Source organism: Cololabis saira, chromosome 17 (genome assembly GCF_033807715.1).
Source record: "Cololabis saira isolate AMF1-May2022 chromosome 17, fColSai1.1, whole genome shotgun sequence".
Classification (NCBI taxonomy): Eukaryota; Metazoa; Chordata; class Actinopteri; order Beloniformes; family Belonidae; genus Cololabis; species Cololabis saira.
The window spans coordinates 10,346,495-10,359,921 of NC_084603.1; the positions used below are offsets into that span (position 1 = coordinate 10,346,495).

At 39.9% G+C, this 13,427-nt stretch overlaps 1 protein-coding gene across 2 annotated transcripts in view; it reads left to right on the forward strand.

The window, feature by feature from the left end:
• The first annotated feature begins 3,836 nt into the window (after positions 1-3,836).
• klhdc3 (kelch domain containing 3) overlaps positions 3,837-13,427 on the forward strand; it is a 37,158-nt gene continuing 27,567 nt past the window's right edge. Inside the window, exons 1-7 of one of the 2 annotated variants that reach the window (XM_061744718.1) lie at positions 3,837-3,941; positions 7,577-7,821; positions 9,879-10,055; positions 10,250-10,365; positions 10,469-10,540; positions 11,545-11,758; positions 12,107-12,193. In XM_061744718.1, coding sequence (XP_061600702.1) covers positions 7,668-7,821; positions 9,879-10,055; positions 10,250-10,365; positions 10,469-10,540; positions 11,545-11,758; positions 12,107-12,193 — 820 coding nt within the window. In that variant the 5' untranslated portion in view covers positions 3,837-3,941; positions 7,577-7,667. Of the gene's footprint in view, positions 3,942-4,010; positions 4,071-7,576; positions 7,822-9,878; positions 10,056-10,249; positions 10,366-10,468; positions 10,541-11,544; positions 11,759-12,106; positions 12,194-13,427 lie in introns of those variants that run through there. The other variant, XM_061744717.1, reaches the window with a different exon arrangement.

Here is a 13,427-nt window from a genome sequence, read left to right on the forward strand (position 1 = left end):
AAAACGCTTCTCAAGTTCAGAGATCATTTTGTCTACACAAGGAAATAACAATTTCTTTTTGAGTTCTTCTGACTCTGAAGAACCACAGACTTCACTGCGTGCCCCACAAGTTGACTCAACAACAAATCCCTCCATTCGCTTTTTCTTATGCATCCGTGGCTCTGGGATTGCTACCTTGTTTGCTTCACAAAAGGCTCTCGAGGGCCTCGAGAGCCACTGTCCACCTGCATGTTTTAGATGTTCCCCTAGACTTGTAGTTCTTGAGACCGGTTTTGGTCTCAAGACCACTTTTTTGTAGTCTTGGTCTTGTCTCGGGTCTCTCGGTCTTGCCATGTCTAAGACTCGGATAATTGAGATGCCGTTGCACACCAAGGTGACAGAATCTTGTGATCAGCAGTTCTTCCTCTTGTTAATGTACAGTTTTGTGAACTATTTGTATTTTGCATTTGATTTAATGTTTTGGTGCATCTGCATGTGTGTCTGTATTTAATTACAATATTGTGGTGGGGAGGGTTACCTCATGATGGCAGTGGGGGGGGCTCGGGCGGGGCCACTAAGATGTTTTGCGTGTAAATGTTAAAGGGGACCTATTATGGAATCTAATACCTATTTCAAACAGGCCTTGGATGTCTTCAAAAACAAGCTTTTGATTGTTTTTGCTAAATAAATTCAGAAAATTAGAAATTAAGCCTCTGAGCCATGTCTTTATCTTCCCATTCTCTAACCTCCTTCTCTATGGGATTCTGAGTGGGCGGGGCTATGATAACGAGGCTCTGTGCTGATTGGCTGCCTGAATAACGCGATACACCGCTACGAAAAAATGGCGGAAGGTCCGGCTGGCGGAGTTACCGTGTCCTAACTGCACAGGATGCGAGCGAGCGCCAGCGACAAAATCAATTCCATCCATCCATTTGCTTTATTTTCTATTGGACAGTCCTAACTGGCTGCGCAGCGTACCGTTTTGCTGCTTCTATTTTCTTCCTGTCGCTCTTGTTGAAAGCGCTGTAGGAAATGGTCACGGATGAGGAACGGCTGATCCAGTTAGTTGAAATGAGAAGTTATCTCTATGATACCTCCTCATTTCACTACAAAAACCTCAATAAAGTGGCAGCTGGCTGGAGGGAGATGGACAGAGAGCGTCCGATGTCACGCAGTGCGACGCGATAGTCGGATGCTCGCATACAGTTAGGACACGGTGTTTAGTTGTGGGCGTGATTTGCATTTTGGTTGTGTAACTAACTAACTAACTAACTAACTAACTAACTAACTAACTAACTAACTAACTAACTAACTAACTAACTAACTAACTAACTAACTAACTAACTAACTAACTAACTAACTAACTAACTAACTAACTAACTGACCTCTCGAGGACCAGGGTATGCCACCCCCAGTACTCGAGTCGTAAAACAAATCAGGGGGGGTGGTGGATTTTATCATATGGGGACAGATAATTTGTGCTGATTAAAAATAATATAATATATTACAAATAATAGCACTGACCAAAACACCTGCACAAATACAGCAGGAATGACATGGCAGCAATTAAATGCAGCCTTCTGTAAGCTTTAAAAATCCACTGGGTTTACATCAAATACATCAAAACACAAAAATAAAAAACAGTTTTCTGAACTTATCAATATGACTCTGTCCTTCACAGGATAAGTAAAATGGATCACTGCAAAACACTGCACTGCAAAAACTCAAAATCTTAACAAGAATATTTGTCTTATTTCTAGTTAAAATGTCTCATTTTAGTAAAGAAATCTCATTACACTTAAAAAAAGACTCATCACTGGCAAAAAAAAACAACAATTTTCACCTGTTTCAAGTAGATTTTCACTTGAAATAAGTAGAAAATCTGCCAGTGGAACAAGATTTTTTTGCTTGTAATAACAAGATAAATATTGTCCCACTAACAGATTTTTCTACTTATTTCAAGTGAAAATGTACTTGAAACAGGTGAAAATTGTCAAATAAGTTATTTTTCTGGTGTTATTTTTCTGGTGTTATTTTTCTGGTGATGACTCTAAATGTTGAAATAGCAGTAAAACCATATTCATTGATAAAATGACCAGGAAAGGGGGGATGATTTTGACCGTTTTTATTTCAGGGGGGGATGCCATCCCCCCTCATCCCCCCTCAATTCGAGTACTGGCCACCACTGATCTAGAACAGTGATTCTTAACCATAGGGCCGCGGCCCAACGTTGGGCCGCGAGCGCCATCTAGAGGGCCGCAAAAAAAATTCAGTTTTGTAAGTGTGGGCCGCGAGGGCCGCGGGACTGCATAGCAACTCCCAACCAAATGAGGAGAAGACACTCAGCTAGCTGTACGTGTAATAGTAAGAGAAATGGTGTGTATTTACAGAAAAAATCCTTTATTTTGCACAGAGTAGGTTTAGATCCACCAGGATCAGGGATTCTACGGTGTAGGCTCTGCGTCGATTTACGCGGAACCATAATTCAGGCTTAAGGCGGACGTAATTGAAGCCACCATGAGAAGGGGGAAGGGAGGCGTGATTTGCCAGCGATTGCGGACCGTCCGCCCCAGGTGTCCGCCGCGGACGGCGAGACCTGGGGCTCGCTGCCGAGAAGGAGACGAGACTCCCGGGGGAGCTGCCCCGCAGAGGCGGGCCAGAGAGCGGGAGGAGCCGCCCGACTGAGCGGGAGCCGACGCGTCCCCGCGGCCGCGGAGGTCGGCTGCCGCTCGGGCGGCAGCGGGCTCCGTCGTTACTGCTGAAGGATGGTAGATGCGTGGGCTGAAGTGTCTGCTGGACTGGACTGTTGTTGCAAAAGCATCGGAAAGTGACTGCGGGCGCAGCTGATCAGGCTCGGATGAAGCCCGACACGCTGAGTCCTGACAACTGATTAATTTAATATCTTAAATAAATAAAATCTTAAAACACCCATGTTTGAGTCCAGATACAGCTGTGAGGCAGCTTTCTCCACAATGAACATAATTAAAACTAAATATGAGCACCTCCTCATGTGTATGAGAACCTGACACCATCCAGCCCAGATTTAAAGTCCTGACAGGAGAAATTAGAGCTCAGTTCTCTCACTGAACGACAGAAAGTGGGGGCATACGATTAAGGGGAAAAAAAAAACAAACTGCAAAACTGTTCAATTGTTAAGATGTGTTTATATTCATTATAAAAATGTGTTGAGACAATTAACAAAGAAAAGGGGAAATTCAAACTGCTGGTAGAGAAATAAAATAAGATAGCATTTGAAAAATAAAATAAAATCAATTTTATTTTTAAGAGAAAAAAATAGGCTATGTGTAATTCAAGTTAACACATGTTAAGTGGCAAATATTTTTGAAATGTACTTTTTTTAATATAACAGTCAGATGCAGATGTTGATACAACTATGAGGCTACTTGAATATATACACACACATAATATATATATATATATATATATATATATATATATATATATATATATATATATATATATATATATATATATATATATATATATATATACACACACATAATAAATAAATATATATATATATATATATATATATATATATATATATATATATATATATATATATATATATATATATATATATATATATATATAATGATGTTCTGGACCTTCGCTTGAGTAAATCCTCTCTAAATGGACCTCTTAAAGTTTTAGTCGAATACCCCTGCTATACAATTTTAATATTTAATGGGCCCCGGGCCACTCTGTACTGAAAAAATTGGGCCCCAAGGTCAGAAAGGTTAAGAACCCCTGATCTAGAACATGCAGGCCTGCAGCCCTGCAGGCCCTGAGGGAGACTGCATGAAGAGCGCTGCAGTAGCGGCCTCCCTCCGGCAGGGGGCGCCAGCGGCGGCGGCGTCGGTTGCAGCACCCAGAGCTCTCCTGCCTGGCCACCTCTGCCTGTCTAAACACCAGTAAACCACAAGCGACTCCAACCAAAGGTACTTAAACTATACATCGCTATTACTCTCTATTCCTAACCCAGTCGTAGCGCTGATATCGGACTAAATAAACAGTTTCTGCTCCTCTCCTGCAGCTCACGTTAGCCGGCGAGCAGCTACATGAAGCAGGTAGCGGCTACAGATTAGCTCAAACAGAGCCAGCAACAACCTCCTCTAAAACAGTTTCCACTGGAATTATCGTGTATTGATACACTGTTGAGTTTGTTTCTATTGTTTAAGTTGATTTCGGCATGCTGCGTGGTCGTTGACGGTTACCAGGCGTTATCTGGTCTGCAGAGCTGCAGCTCAATGTCACCCGACTGGGCTGTTTGTTGCACATGTGGCTAAAGTGTTTCCTCTTTTCACAAGAGCATTGTCGTGTTTTTGTTGTGGTTGTCAGGAGCTGGTGATCTAGTCCCAATGTCAACAAGTCTGGGTAGTCTGCGGTTCTCAAGAACACCCAGCTGTTGGGATCATGCCCTTCCTTGTTCTCTGAGCGACGTGTGAGAATCAGAATCAGGTTTATTGGCCAAGTCAGGTCAAACAAGACAGGGAATTTGACTCTGGTTGTTTCCCTCACTGTACAGTAAATAGATAAAGGACAGCTCTTATTAACATATTGTAGTGGCCACTCACTAGCAGCACACTGTGTAGTTTCAATTTAAAAACAAGTGAAAGTGCAGCAGTATGAGGTAGACATGGTTATTGAAAGGTGCATTGTTACAGCATATGATTGTGGTTATTATTATTGTTTATTATTATTATTGCACAGTAGGGATGGGCGGTATGGACTAAAAAATTGATCACGATCATTTCTGGCATTTATCCCGATGACGATAAAAAAAATACCAATTCAACTCCACCTTTTTAACTATAAATCTTTCTTTCTTTCTGACTCATTTCTTTCTTTCTTTCTTTCTTTCTTTCTTTCTTTCTTTCTTTCTTTCTTTCAGACTCATTTCTTTCTTTCTTTCTTTCAGACTCATTTCTTTCTTTCTTTCAGACTCATTTCTTTCTTTCTTTCAGACTCATTTCTTTCTTTCTTTCAGACTCATTTCTTTCTTTCAGACTCATTTCTTTCTTTCTTTCTTTCAGACTCATTTCTTTCAGACTTATTTCTTTCTTTCTTTCTTTCTTTCTTTCTTTCTTTCTTTCTTTCTTTCTTTCTTTCTTTCTTTCTTTCTTTCTTTCTTTCTTTCTTTCTTTCTTTCTTTCAGACTCATTTCCTTCCTTCCTTCCTTCCTTCCTTCCTTCCTTCCTTCCTTCCTTCCTTCCTTCCTTCCTTCCTTCACGTATGTTGTGCGTGGATTTAACACAGAACCATAAATCAGCTTTACACAAAAACGTCATCAACGGGAATTTATCGTTTTTCCCGTGAGATGACAAATTCTTACCGTGGGGAATTTTTTTGACGGTATATCGTGAACGGTAAAATATCGCCCATTCCTATTGCACAGTGATTTTGTCTTTAGTTTCTATATTAAATCTTCACTGAAGCCATTATGCACCGGGGGGTTATTTTGTGAAGTCACCAGCTAATATGCTTGTACTGGTGAGGGGGGGCTCATGTCCATGTAAATATGGTTTCTGTATTCTTAGAGTAGTTTCAATAGAAAAAGAATAGAATAGAATAAGCTTTATTGGTCAAGTATGAACATGCCAGACAGGGAATTCGTTTTTTTCACTCACTGAACCCAGATTTAAATAGTTACAAACAGTAATAGACAAATGGCTCTTATTAACGTATATACAATTTTAAAAGTGAAAGGTGCAGCAGTATGAGGTACACATGGTTATTGAAAGGAGGTGCAATGTTACAGCATATGATTGTGGTTATTATTATTATTGCATAGTGGTTGATTACTCTGCAACTCTATGAGTGATGAGAGTTCATCAGAGCAACAGCTTGGGGGAAGAAACTGTCTCTGAGTCTGGAGGTTTTGGTGTACAGAGCTCTGTGGCGCCGTCCAGAGGGGAGGAGTTCAAACAGACTGTGACCTGGGTGTGAGGGGTCTGCAGAGATGCTACCTGCCCGTTTCCTGGTCCTGAACGGGTACAGGTCCTGGATAGATGGGAGGTTAGTCCCATACTAGTACATGCTGGGGATCCTTTGAGGAGATTTTACTGTAAAAATATGCCGATTTTGGCTTTAAAATGGTCACTTTAACCCATATAAGTTCAAGTGGTTTCACCGGCCGTGAGATATAGGCAAGGCAAGTTTATTTGTATAGCACAATTCAACACAAGGTAATTCAAATTGCTTTACATCAACATTAAAAGCAGCAAGACACAATTAAACAGTAAATAAAATGATAAGAAAATAGATAAGATAATAAAAAGTAAGGGCAGTAGAGTGTAGAGAGTATAGCAGGTAAGTATTTAATTTAGGAGTACGCTTCAGTAAACAGTAATGTTTTTATCCTGATTTAAAGGAGCTGACAGTTGGAGCAGACCTCAGGTCTACAGGAAGTTTGTTCCACCGGTGAGGAGCAGAATAACTGAACGCTGCCTCACCTTGCTTGGTTCTGGTTCTTGGGAACCACAACAAACCAGATCCAGATGAACCTCAGGGGTCTGGGAGCTTCATAGGAACTAACAGATCCAGCATGGATTTTGGTCCAAGACCATTCAGGTCTTTGTAGACCAGCAGTAAGATTTTAAACTCTATCCCTTGACTCACTGGCCAGTGTAGCGATTTCATGACCGGTGTAATGTGGTCCAGTTTCCTGGTGTTTGTAAGGACTCTGGCGGCAGCGTTCTGGATCAGCTGCAGCGGCATATAGCCCATCAACCGGACCTGGCTGTTCCAGGTTCGGAGATTGAAATAGAAACATCTATGTTAAATGGTCTTCGGAGGGGGGTTATTTTTAAGAGCAAACAAAGGTTGGAGGTCAGTAATAAAGTGAGTCATGGTGACAGAAAAAGCAAGTAGGGAGGCACATAGTGTGTATTAAGAGCCACGTCTACTTCTGTTTCAGCACGGGATGAATATAGCCTTGTTTCTTTGTTGATTGTTTTTCTTTTTTTTTTTTTTTTACCCAGTTAGTTGTTCTTGGAAATATTTTTCATAAATGTTAGTTTTAAAAAAAAAAAAAAATTCTTAAAACACTTTCTTTTGGTTTTCTCTTTTTCTGTCAAACTCCAAACTTTTTTGACAGCTGGCCTCGTGACTGTATAAGCATGAAACCAACGATCATGGTGGTATAATTAGTGTTTAGAAAATTCTTAGAATATCTCAACAAGCCCTTAAAAGTTAACTGTTTGGTGACTTATGTATCCAGTTGTGTGCAGTAACAGAGCATGTTTTAAATATATGGTAGGTACTCCCTTAAAGATTGCATTTGTGTTATTTGTGTAATTTTGTTTCTGAAACCTCTGGGGGAAGTGGGAGGGTGCAGAGGGGGAGAGAGAGAGCGGGGTGAATAGAAAGAATGAGCACTGGTAGGTGTAGGTCTAATCACCTCTTAAAATACTCTCCCAGCTTAGATACAAGCACTTGCGAAGGCTGTCACAAACACCAAAGCTGAGTTAGTTGAAAGTCCAGTTACTCTTTGTCCTTTCCTTGACTGAGCTTCACAGTTTGCCTTGTTGCTTTCAGAAGCAGAGCACTTCTATACCTCTTGTTGTGATCGCAGGTTTCCGTGCTGCAGCCTTGATGGGGGCGACAAAGCGGGCGACAGAGTGATGGTCTAAGGACACGCAGTCATAGAGGTGCTTGCGCGGGGAATGTTGCGCTGGTCGGTGCACCTTGAAGGAGGGCCGCGGAGAGTCAACCATGCTGCTGTGGCGGTGGGGCATAAGGTGTACTCCTTTGGAGGCTACTGCTCTGGAGAAGACTACGAGACACTTCGCCAAATTGATGTGCATGTCTTCAATACAGGTAGGTGGTAAATGTATGTACACAGATCTGAGGGAAAATGGTCAATTTTTTCTAAATCAACCTATTGAGCTAATTTATCAAGAACTTTTAAGTAAACCAGAGAAATTCAGTTTCAATGAATTGAAACTGAAAACTGAAATGAATTCAATGAATTTCAACTCTTGTGTTGTCTCTGAGAAGTGTAATTATTTATGTACCACACACACTTACAAACACTGATTTTGTATCTTAAGTCTGGACCTAGGGCTGGGTGATTTTGGACAAAAATAAAATCCAGATTTTTTTTCCTCTGAAAACCCGATTTTCGATTTCGATTTTTTGGGTAAAACTACAAAAGACAATGGAATAAATCGTTTCAAATATTTTATCTTTATTTTTAAAGAAAAATAGCAAACAAATTTCCCTATTGGGAATGAAGTGCAATTGAAAGATACTGTAAATCCTCCTTAAGTTTAGTAAAGTGACAACATTTACAATTTTCTTGACCAAACAAAGATGACTAGACGAGCTCTGTCTGTAATGCAGCCAGCTGCAAAAAAGGAAAATCGATTTTCCGATTTTCCTTTTTTTAACATCGTCTTGATTAATAAATCCGATTTAGATTTTAAATCGATTAATCGCACAGCCCTATCTGGACCTAAAGCTCAGTTTAAAACAGGCTAAAAAAGAATAAAAAATGAAAGCAGTCTAAGTGATTTCTCAGCATCTGAAGAAACTAAAAAAAAGTTTGGCAGGTTAAATGTTTTGCTTTAACTATAAATCACTAATACTGCCCTCTTGCTTATCAGTATTTTTAAACAATTGTACCAGTTTGTGTGTCCTGTAAAATGTTGATGCTACACAATGTTGCTCCATGCTTGAAAGGTAAAAACACATGGTTGTTACATCAGGTTGTAACGGGCGAACCGCCAAGCGACTCTTTCTTAGATGTTTGTCAGTTGCACTCACAGGTGTTTTTCTTATAACGTTCTGTCCTGATTCTCCTAAAACCGCTCCCCTTTTCTCTCCTGTAACCCATTTTACTTTGTTTTTGTTTTGTTATGCTTTTTTCCCCTCTGTGGCCAACCAGCTGTTTTAGGGTTTTACAGCTCTTTAAGTAGTCTGAGCCTTTCTCCTACTGCTGTACCATAAAAAGATCTGTGGAGCTAAATCATCAGCTGATTGTAAGTAGAGCAGGACCACCAAAACTATTGTCTTGTTGTTTCGCTTTGTGGTCCTTCTCTTTGATGTCTGTTTTACAGCAACGATTGCAGTTATTTAAAGTCCTTTGATTATTTTCTTTTCATTCATTTGTTCCTTTTTTTTCCTAACACAAATCCTTTCCTTCTGTTCTGAGCCACAAAAACGATTTACACTTTGCTATGGCTTTTACCATCAAACTGTAGATATAATAGGGCTGGGCGATTTTGGACAAAAATAAAATCCCGATTTTTTTTTTCTCTGAAAACCAGATTTTCGATTTCGATTTTTTTGGTAAAACTACAAAAGACAATTGGATAAATTGTTTCAAATATTTTATCTTTATTTTTAAAGAAAAATAGCAAACAAATTTCCCTATTGGGAATGAAGTGCAATTGAAAGATACTGCAAATCCTCCTTCAGTTTAGTAAAGTGACAACATTTACAATTTTCTTTACCAAACAAAGATGACTAGACGCATGCAGCCAGCTTCAAAAAAGGACAATCTTGATTAATAAATCCGATTTAGATTTAAAATCGATTAATCGCACAGCCCTAAGATATAATAAACACAGATACCGGTATGTCAAACAGTTCTGAGAGATGGTGAAATCTTCTCTTTTCATAGAGTAAATGTGGTGTTTGTATCCAAAATGTTATTGCTTTTAGATTTTAGTTGGTAAATAATCTATCTGAAAATTATGTACCTCTGTTGTGCAACTGCACATCATTATTTATTGTAGCTTTGACATTTAAGCTTTTTTAGGTAAATATTGTATCAGGTATTTATGAATAGAAAACGTGAAGTGGAAGGTTATTTGTTAACTTTCTCTGTGTTGGATAGTTTGAGCTTTTGGTAATCCTATTTTATATTTCAGTGTCGTTGCGCTGGATGAAGTTGCCTCCAGTGAAGACAGGAGGACATGAACGCGTCCGTGAAGTGCCATATATGCGCTATGGCCACACAGCTGTGCTGTTGGATGATACAATCTACCTCTGGGGTGGGCGCAACGACACAGAGGGCGCCTGCAATGTGCTTTATGCCTTTGATGTCAGTAAGTAGACCCTCATCTGACTCACGCTGTCAAGAGATGGGCTCGGGGTGCATTTCCTCTCAGGTGCACCTGTTTGATGTTACAGTTGTGATGGCAAACAGGAGATTAGAAGAAGAAAAAAAAAAACGGTTTTAAGTTGGGGAGTGTAACACCTGCATATGTCTGATAGTTTTCCTTTGTTGCATGTCACTCAGATACCCACAGATGGTACGCGCCCAAGATTTCAGGGACAGTTCCCGGGGCAAGGGATGGCCACTCAGCCTGCGTCCTGGGAAAGGCTATGTATATATTTGGAGGTTATGAGCAGCTGGTGAGTCTCCCTCAATCTTCACTGTGAAATTCACTTCCGTTGGAACGTTGAAATGTAATTCAGTTCTTCTTCATGTTGCTTCTTTTACTTTTTTTATTTTTAGGCTGACTGCTTCTCCAATGACATCCACCGGCTGGACACCACCACCATGGTTTGGTCATTAATTAATGCCAGAGTGAGTTTTAATCACTGCGTATCATTTCTGTAACAGGGATTATCGTGGTGGTATTAAATGTTGGAAGGATTAGGGTTAAATATTCAAATAAAGTCATAAAGCATTCAGTTAAAGATAAAATGGAAAAGCAACCGTTTGACTGAATGTTAAGCACAGCTGCGCATCAACAAAGTATTGGTTGTTATTGGGGCTGGCAGCGTTTCTCCACACACACCCAGTGGCCACACTGGCTGGTGAGAAAACCAGCACATTGTTGCAGCTACTCGGAGCTCATTTTTTTGTGGAGCTTGAAAGTCTCTTTTGTTAGTGTTTATAAAGCCACCTGTCCAGAGTTTACCACCTGCCTTTGGCCCAAAAAGAGCTGGAATAGAATCTAACAGATCCATGTGATCCTAAATAGGAATAAGCGGGCGTACATGATGGATGGATGGGTTTGTGTTAACAAAACCAGATTTTTTTTTCTTTCAATATTTATACTTGGAGCAGCTTTTCCATCTGCTTTTTTATGAATTTATGAAAAATACCCGCAAGCGTATGGTTGACTTTGGTGTGACTCCAGACCACCTTTTATTGTATAGCACAGCTTTATGAAGTGGAAACAGATGTTGTTTTGATATTGTATGCTGTGGTTCCCTTGTAACTAAATGTTAGTGTATTTTTGTTCTGTGAATGGCTGCTACTACATCGTGTACAGTGGCCCCACCGCTTCATTGCACCGTAGGATGTTTTGATATGCATGTGTGGTGATTCCTGAAAAGAAGTTCCTGTTTTCTTTGCGGTTGCAGGGGGTAATAACGTCCACTAGATGGCACTGTTTCCCTGTTCTATTAAGATCATGAAAAGCATACAAAGTGTTAAGAAATTGAAAAGATTTTATTATTAGCTAGTGGATTATACTACAGGTTTTGCATTTACAGGTTACTCTCATTTTCCCAAAGCAGGCTGCTTTATGCTCTGTCTCTCCTATACGGCCGCAGCATCATCTGTGTTTCTTTAATGCAAAGGGCACTCCAGCACGATGGAGAGACTTCCACTCAGCCACAATCATCGGGACAAAAATGTTTGTGTTCGGAGGGAGAGCAGATCGCTTTGGTCCCTTCCACTCCAACAACGAGATCTACTGCAACAAGATCAAAGTGTTCGACACAGAGACCAACTGCTGGCTGAGCACCCCTTCAACACAGCCATTGCCTGAAGGACGTAGGAGTCATTCAGCCTGTAAGACACGAACACATGAATCCAATTTGGAGATCAAAATATGAATGATTTCAGCAAAATACCCTTTTCTTTACGGGACTTTTATTCAAAAGTACTTTATCTATTCTATAATACTCCCAAACGAATGTATAGACAGTAATTGTTAAATTCTTTAATTTTTCCGTTTCATTCATCAGCATGGGTTATCATTGTTTGTGTGGTGAGAGTATAAATGGTATTAAATATTCTTTATCTAGATTGCATTTTAACTTGATTTATCTCATTGGATAAATGCAGCTGCTTTCACTTGTGAAAAAGTGTCCTTGATCTTTGTCTTGAACTGTAAAAACTTGTGGTTTTGTGTTTTAGTTACCTACAATGGGGAGCTCTATATATTTGGAGGATACAATGCTCGCCTGGACAGGCACTTCAACGATCTTTGGAAATTCAATCCAGGTGATTTACTTTTCATTTAATTGCGTTTGGGCAAAAGTATCACATTGCTGGAAAGTGCTGCAGTGATTTGCATTATTCCTGGTGGCTTTTTCTCTCATTTTATTTTCAGGATTTATGCATGATCAATGTTTGTCTATAAGGGAAGTGCAGCTTGTTAAATTCTGGCTTGCGTTCATCTATTTTTCTCCTAATTTATCTGCAGACTGTTCCCCGCTCACCATTGTCAGTTTTGCATTCGAAGCTGGCTGCTCTCTTTTCATTATGCAGAGTGTGAAACACAGATTAGATTGTCTACTGGCCAGAAGCACACAGATGGAAAAAAATGACAGTAATTGAGTCTCTGGAACATTGACAAATGTTAACAGATCAATTCTCAACTTAGTTTAAGTGCTTTCCTCAGGGCACCTTTTGCTCTTGTTACAAACAAGATATCGATTTCATAGCTGAAGCAACAAACTTGGGGAAGCACTCGTAAACGTGTACTTGTCCTACATGGTGTTTAAATCACCCGGAATGTTTTATTTTTCTTCCTGTTATGATTGCCTTTGTTTATGCTCTCTAAGCGCCTGCCTGTTTGTAATGATGGTCAACGATGGAGAAAATGGCAGAAGTGATGGACAGTGGCATCAAGTCATATAAGAGGTTGACCGTTAATAAACTGAGGTCATCCATGACACTTATAAAATGATAATCAGTTGGTGCAGCTTTACTGGTCTCACCCTGATTAAAATCTGTAGTCTGTCAGAGTTTGGTATGCGTGCAGCGCTAGGTTTGATTTCCAAATGTTTGAAGTGGCTTGCACTGTACCGTAAATCTCATCTGTGCTCTTCAGTACCCACGCCTGTTCTTTATGCACCACTAGATGGCAGCATGTTCATTACAGGGATAATCATCACAGTCTGACTGGCCCGTTGCTATAGAGATGCAGTGATGTTTTAATCAGCGGGAGACTACACTTCAGCTGAATGGTACAAAAGGTTAAACTTATTACTATTAGTCATACTCTGCTTTAGACCACTAAGGAAATGTATCTGTCTGAAATATAAAGTTGTATATTCAAATAAATGTTGGGTGTGTTTTGTTTTTGTTAGCTGTTAATTGCTCCTTTTCATTCCGCTGTCTATGGGTTATCTCTTAGCAAAGTAGGAAAATGAAGTTTGGGAACGGTTAACACAACTGCGGTTATGCAATTTGAAGCATTAAAAGTATTTGACAATCTAAAAAGCTGTTATGA